At 29.9% G+C, this 6,000-nt stretch overlaps 1 protein-coding gene across 1 annotated transcript in view; it reads left to right on the forward strand.

Moving 5' to 3' along the window:
• The window catches only part of LOC107436928 (sphingomyelin phosphodiesterase), a 58,539-nt gene that overhangs the window by 24,880 nt on the left and 27,659 nt on the right, over positions 1-6,000 (forward strand). The window contains exons 4-5 of the mRNA XM_043049794.2: positions 4,126-4,290; positions 5,723-5,950. Of these exons, the coding sequence (XP_042905728.1) occupies positions 4,126-4,290; positions 5,723-5,950 (393 nt within the window). The remainder of the gene's footprint in view (positions 1-4,125; positions 4,291-5,722; positions 5,951-6,000) is intronic.

Consider the following 6,000-nt stretch of genomic DNA (forward strand, 5'->3'; position numbering starts at 1 on the left):
ATACAATCATATTTGCAATTAGTTTCTTTAAAAAATTATCTAGAATCTGCAATAACATTCCATAAATAAAATTGCTTAAAATGTATTTTTTTTCCCCCATAGTAGTAATAACCTCGTAAATTATCGAATCTGAAGAGCTGTAAAAAATCGATCACTCTTTTGTCCAGGGTTTAAGCTGAGTCTAAAAATTCATTAGCAAAAAAGCTAAAATCTGAAAAAAAGTTTTAGCAAAATGCTAAAATGCTATTAGGCTTATAAAATTACTTTATATCAAACAAGTACTGTAAGTTATCTGACAAAGAATAGCTTAATGTACAAGAATATCAAAAAGAATACCTACAACAACAAAAAAAAACACATTTATTATTTATCAAAACATTTTGGTTTATAATTAACAATCTTCCTTTCTTTCATGTTTGCCCATTTTACAAATGCTTCTTGAAAGTTAAATGCACTTTCAGGGCCCTCAATATTAATCATTAACAAATTGTTTACATGGTTGATTAACAACCTGTTTCGAATATTAGTTTTAATCAAATTAAGGCAGCTAAAGCCCCTTTCACAGTCAACAGTGTGCATTGGTATTGTTGCACAATACTCTATAACAGAAGTTATTAATGGGTACTGTTCAGACACATCATTGGTATATAAAAATAAAAGTAATTCATTAAATGACATGTTTTTACATCGTTGCATTAAGATGTGTTTAAATAATCCCCATTCACAAAGTAACTCAGTTTCTGTAAACTGAAAATCTTTTCTGGGAGATTCCGAAAACAAATTGAAAATGCAACGAATTTCCTTTACACCATAATGCTGTAATTCTTCCGAACTATGGGGCATCCTGCTAGGTATAAATATATTGAACATTTCGATTTTATCCAAATCTCCCAATCTATCAGTAATATTTTCATTCAAGATATTTAGATTTTTTTCCTTCTTGTTTGATCAAGTTTTTTTCATGGATGTTAGCGTCATGGTTTTTCGCGGAAGCTTTTTTTTAAATGGAATTTAGTAAAATCCTTTAGCAAAAATGCGAAAATGCTTTGTTGAATTTTAGCATTTTTGAGGGGTCCTTTCGCATTTTGCGAAAAAAGCTACCGTAGCGGAAACCCTGCTTTTGTCTATGACTTTTAGTCAAGGTTTGAGATTAACGAACTTATGTGAGGGTATCTCGGTATGACCTATTTACTTCATTTTCAGTGCAAAATTGAATTTTAAATTAGAATGATATCATGTGTACTTTTCAAATAAATATTTTGATTCTTTTAGCTATCTAAAGATTGAGTTTTATTTTCGTTTATATGTTTCTTATAAATTGCTGACGTCATTATTTTTAATAAGTGATCTAACAAGTTTTCTTGATCGCAAATGCGATATTGTTTTGTTCGTTCTTTATAAATTGTATCTTATCAATGTGTGTTTCCCTTTTTAATTTAAAAAATGTCTACAAAAATATAAACATTTTATTGCTCTTAAAATAAGAGAAGAAAACAAATTATAATTACTGAATTTAATGCATACATTTAGTTGAAATATGCTTATCCTTGTTACGCTAATTAACACTGGGTGTTCTGTAATTGCAGCTATTAATATATATTTTATAATTCTTGTCAAAAATTAAGTCAAAACAGTATACAGATGAAGGATCTTAAATCAATATTTATATGAGGATGAAATAAGAATGGTATCGAAATCTGTAGAATCACTTGTGAGCAAGGCGTGGAATATGGTATCATAATGCAAAGCATCATAATGGCATCCTTAAATGCAAGACAATGTAGGTCTTCAGTGCATGTTTAGAACCTCATATCTTTTTATGTACCAACCTTTACAGGGTATTTTTGTTTTAATTTTACCAATATAATTTTATCGTTTTTAAACGCAACTTGAATCTGTCAGAGTTTTCATTGCTGGCCCACTATCCGAGTAAAATTTCTTTTTGGTTGGTTTTACGAACTACGATTATTTATATGAAAAGTAATTGGGTATAATATAGCCTACGTCACAGTTTGTGTTGTTCCTACTAAATTTAACCCATGAACGGCATTTTCTGCGAGCCTAACTTCAAGCCACAAATAAACAAACGAAGTGTTCGATCGTTTAAATAGCTGCTCGCCAGATTTTATTGCATTATAAAGAAAAGTTATTGAAACAAAATACAACTAAATAAACAACAACAACTAAAACAAATAACAACAATTACTAATAACAATAACTAAATAAACAACAACTAAATTCCATTCGTTTAGCATTGCGTCATATGTTGTTCCTACTAAATCGAAGTAGTTGTGTTTTTTTCATATTATACCCAATTACGTTTGAAAACTATTATTTATATAAAAAGTCATGACGCTTGAAAACGATTATTTATATAAAAAATAATTATGTTTGAAAACGATTATTTTTATAAAAATGTATGTTTGAAATATTATAATATTGTTCGCAGATCAGGGAGTGATTGTTCATGATGATGTAGGAATACATTTATATGTTTTTCGTTTTTAAATTAGAAAAAAAAAACCTTATGTTTTTTTTCTTCTTATCAACTGCCCCCGTTTCCCGGTTGTTTTCAAACACCACTCATTAAAAATAAAAAAATAATGAAATTAGAAGTTAAGATAACATTCTTACAATTTTCAGAAAACTTTTATACAATTAAATATCTAGTGTAACTGTAGGTAGACCCTAGTCTTACAATATTAAATTAATTTCTAAAGTAAATGCTCTTGAAATTTCAGATGTCTTAAAAAGTAGCTTAGATCGGAATGACAATATAACAGAATGACTTCATGGGGACAGATATCATGGGGACAAGATTCCATGTCCTTTATCCGAATGTATAGAATTCTATTTTAAAATTATATTCAAATAACGTCGGTATGATTTTAATTTAGAATACAGTGAAAATTAAATAAAAATTTTGTAGGATATAAGTTGTAAAATCAAGTGACTATATATTAGTTACAATAAGGGATATATGGATAATGTTACATAAAAAATTCAGGTAAAGTAAAATGGGCAAAGTAGGATACTTTTTTTTAAAAAATAAAAGAAATTGAATTGTACTAACAAAACAAAAAATCATTCATGTTATATACCTGCTACAAATTCGATAAGAAATTTTTTTCTCTCGATGCAATTAACATCTCACTTAAGAGGCTTTAGTGCTGTCATCTGGTATAAAATTTTAATACTAAGAGTTCAGTAAAGTTTCAAATAGCGTACAATAGGTTATTGCTTAAGCTGATACTTCTTATAACACGTATAAAGTTATTAAGTAGAAAAAAATAAAGTTAAAGTTGAAAAATGGAGACATAACGTTAAAAAGTACTATTTTTTAAATAAAAAATACAATAGTGAATAAATTATTTTTACTGTTACTCTGTGCTGTATTGTTTTAGTGCTGCCACCTGTCAAAAAGTGGAGTACATAATTCTTATTTTATTTTCAAAAAACCTTTAAGTGATGCTTAAAAAGCCCTTTTTCAGAAATAGGGTCATATATTCGTAAGGAAAAAGCTAGGAAAATTTTAAAAAAATGTTGAAGTAAGAGTTAAAATTTTTTCTCTTTAATATAATTTGCATGTTAAATGAAGTATATTTTTGAACTTAACTCTTTGATTTTGCGGCAAACGTTGCGTTAAAAAGGAGAAAATTATTCTCTTTTAAAGCTGGGTCAGAAGAAGAACAAAAAACGTAGGGCTCATCACTTATATTGTTCTTTTATCTCGACTTTCTATGACTTTCGACGGTGATACGCCATGCATGTTTCGTTTTCGGTTTTAACAAATTTTAATGTTCTTCTTTTTTGTCTTGCTTAAAAATGCAATTTTTAAAATATCTATTTTGTTTCATTATTTCCTTTGAGCTCTCTGTTCGTTTCTCATACATTTTGATATTATAAATTTAAATAAAGTCATAAACGGGAACATTATAAATTTTTATTATAATCAAATAACTTTTCTTTGTTGATGTTCAGAAGTGTGCAATTGATGCAAATATAGGTTTTACTTATTTTCTTTCTTTACATTGCGAATATTTAATTTATCACGTTATGAATTGTATATTTTTGTTATATATTCTCTTCCAAAGTAATTCATTACAAATCTTTTCGATTATTTAGGATGAGTTTTATTACATATTTAAAAGAACAACACTGGGTCCCCAGGAAGTGTGCGGTGTTCTGATGGGTAACGAATGTTCCAGAGTCTCATCACCTCTTCATAATTGGACCGTTCCCCTTACGCCATTCCCTAAACCTCCAGTTGAAATCGTCAGAGATCCACCAGTAAGGATTCCATTTTTTAGTAAACTGTTTTTTTAAAAGTCTGTTTATATAATTGTATACATACAAAAGATTATGTATTATTAAATTAAAAAAAACACTTATTTAAGTTCCAGGTTTTCAATGCATTTTCTGACAATTTTCAAAACTAAATTAGCCAGTTAAGTCTAAATTGGTTTTACAGAAATGATAGTATCCATTGAGACGAGTATTTAGCATAAGACATAATGCTGTATTTCTCTCCTGATAAGCAGAAAAGAGTAAAATTAGAATTTCAACATTAACTTACAACAGTGTTGGGAAAGCGAGTGAACGATTACAAATGTTGTATGATCTGATTTTTTGGATCTGAGGAAACCTCACAGCATGAGCTCCAAGAGGTGGCTGCAGAGCCGGATTATACCTTTCGTAGGCCCTAGGCACAGAGCCGGATTATACCTTTCGTGGGTCCTAGGCATAGCCGTTTTTGGGCCCTCCCCTCCTTCCCCCACTCCTCCCCTCTTTTCAAAATATATGCTAAAATTTTCTTGCATATTTTTTTTAAACATTTTTATTAATATGGATTTTAATTTACAAATTTGTTTATCGAACTTTATCTGCAATACCGACATACAGCCGATATTGCAGTAGATATCGATAATACCATTATGATTAGTTCGATCGATAACAATGTTAAAGATAAACTTGTGAATACTTTTCCTAACGCTCACATTGCATTAAGAATATATTTGTCGATTCTTGGATCAAATGCAGAAGGAGAAAGATCGTTCTCCAGATTAAAATTGATAACAAATTATTTGCGTTCAACAATGATCGTTTAGCATCACTCGCACTTATGTCTATTGAATACGACATTTTGCGTAGTCTTGGAATTCGTCAGCTAATACAAGATTTCGTTGAATCCAAAAATCGCGAAAAAGTAATATATTAGATCATAAGATTCTGCAAAATAATTTATTACCGAAAAATATTATATTTTAATATGTATCTTCATAATTTTGTGCAAAATACACTTGTTTTTAAAGCTAAATTATTTTTGTCAACAAATTTTTTTCTCCCAAGTTTTTCGTAGGCCCCTGAATTTCGTAGGCCCTAGGCACGTGCCTAGTGTGCCTATAGGTTAATCCGGCCCTGGGTGGCTGCATTACATAGTTCTCACAAGCAATCTTCTCGAAAGTTCCATATGTAACGTTAGTTTTGATGCGTTTAACGCAATTTTCACTAAAAGAACTGCCTCTCTCACTGGAGTGTGACCCTACGTGAGATGGTAAATTTGCTCTTCTAGATTTGTACTATCACGTTTCTAATTTTTGTAAAGTAAATTTACTCACATTTTAATTTAAAAATGTTATCTAACTATAACGATAAATTTTAGTTCAAAAAAATAACTACACTCATTTTAAAGTTAATTTTCAATTTTTTTTTTTATGTGTAGCCAGGAGCACCTGTACTGAAAGTGTTACACTTATCTGACACTCATTTGGATCCTTATTACCAAGAAGGTTCGAATGCTGATTGTAAGGAACTCATGTGCTGTCGACTAACAGATGGTTGGGCTGCGACAAAAGCGCAAGCAGCCGGGAAGTGGGGCGATTATAGAAACTGTGATACTCCATTGAGAACCCTAGAAAATATGCTCAAGAATATTGCCACCAAACACAAAGTAAGTTTATTTTTGTTGCATTATAGCTTAATTGTATGCTATGTACAAAG

This window comes from Parasteatoda tepidariorum, chromosome 2, assembly GCF_043381705.1.
Source record: "Parasteatoda tepidariorum isolate YZ-2023 chromosome 2, CAS_Ptep_4.0, whole genome shotgun sequence".
NCBI classification, from domain to species: Eukaryota; Metazoa; Arthropoda; class Arachnida; order Araneae; family Theridiidae; genus Parasteatoda; species Parasteatoda tepidariorum.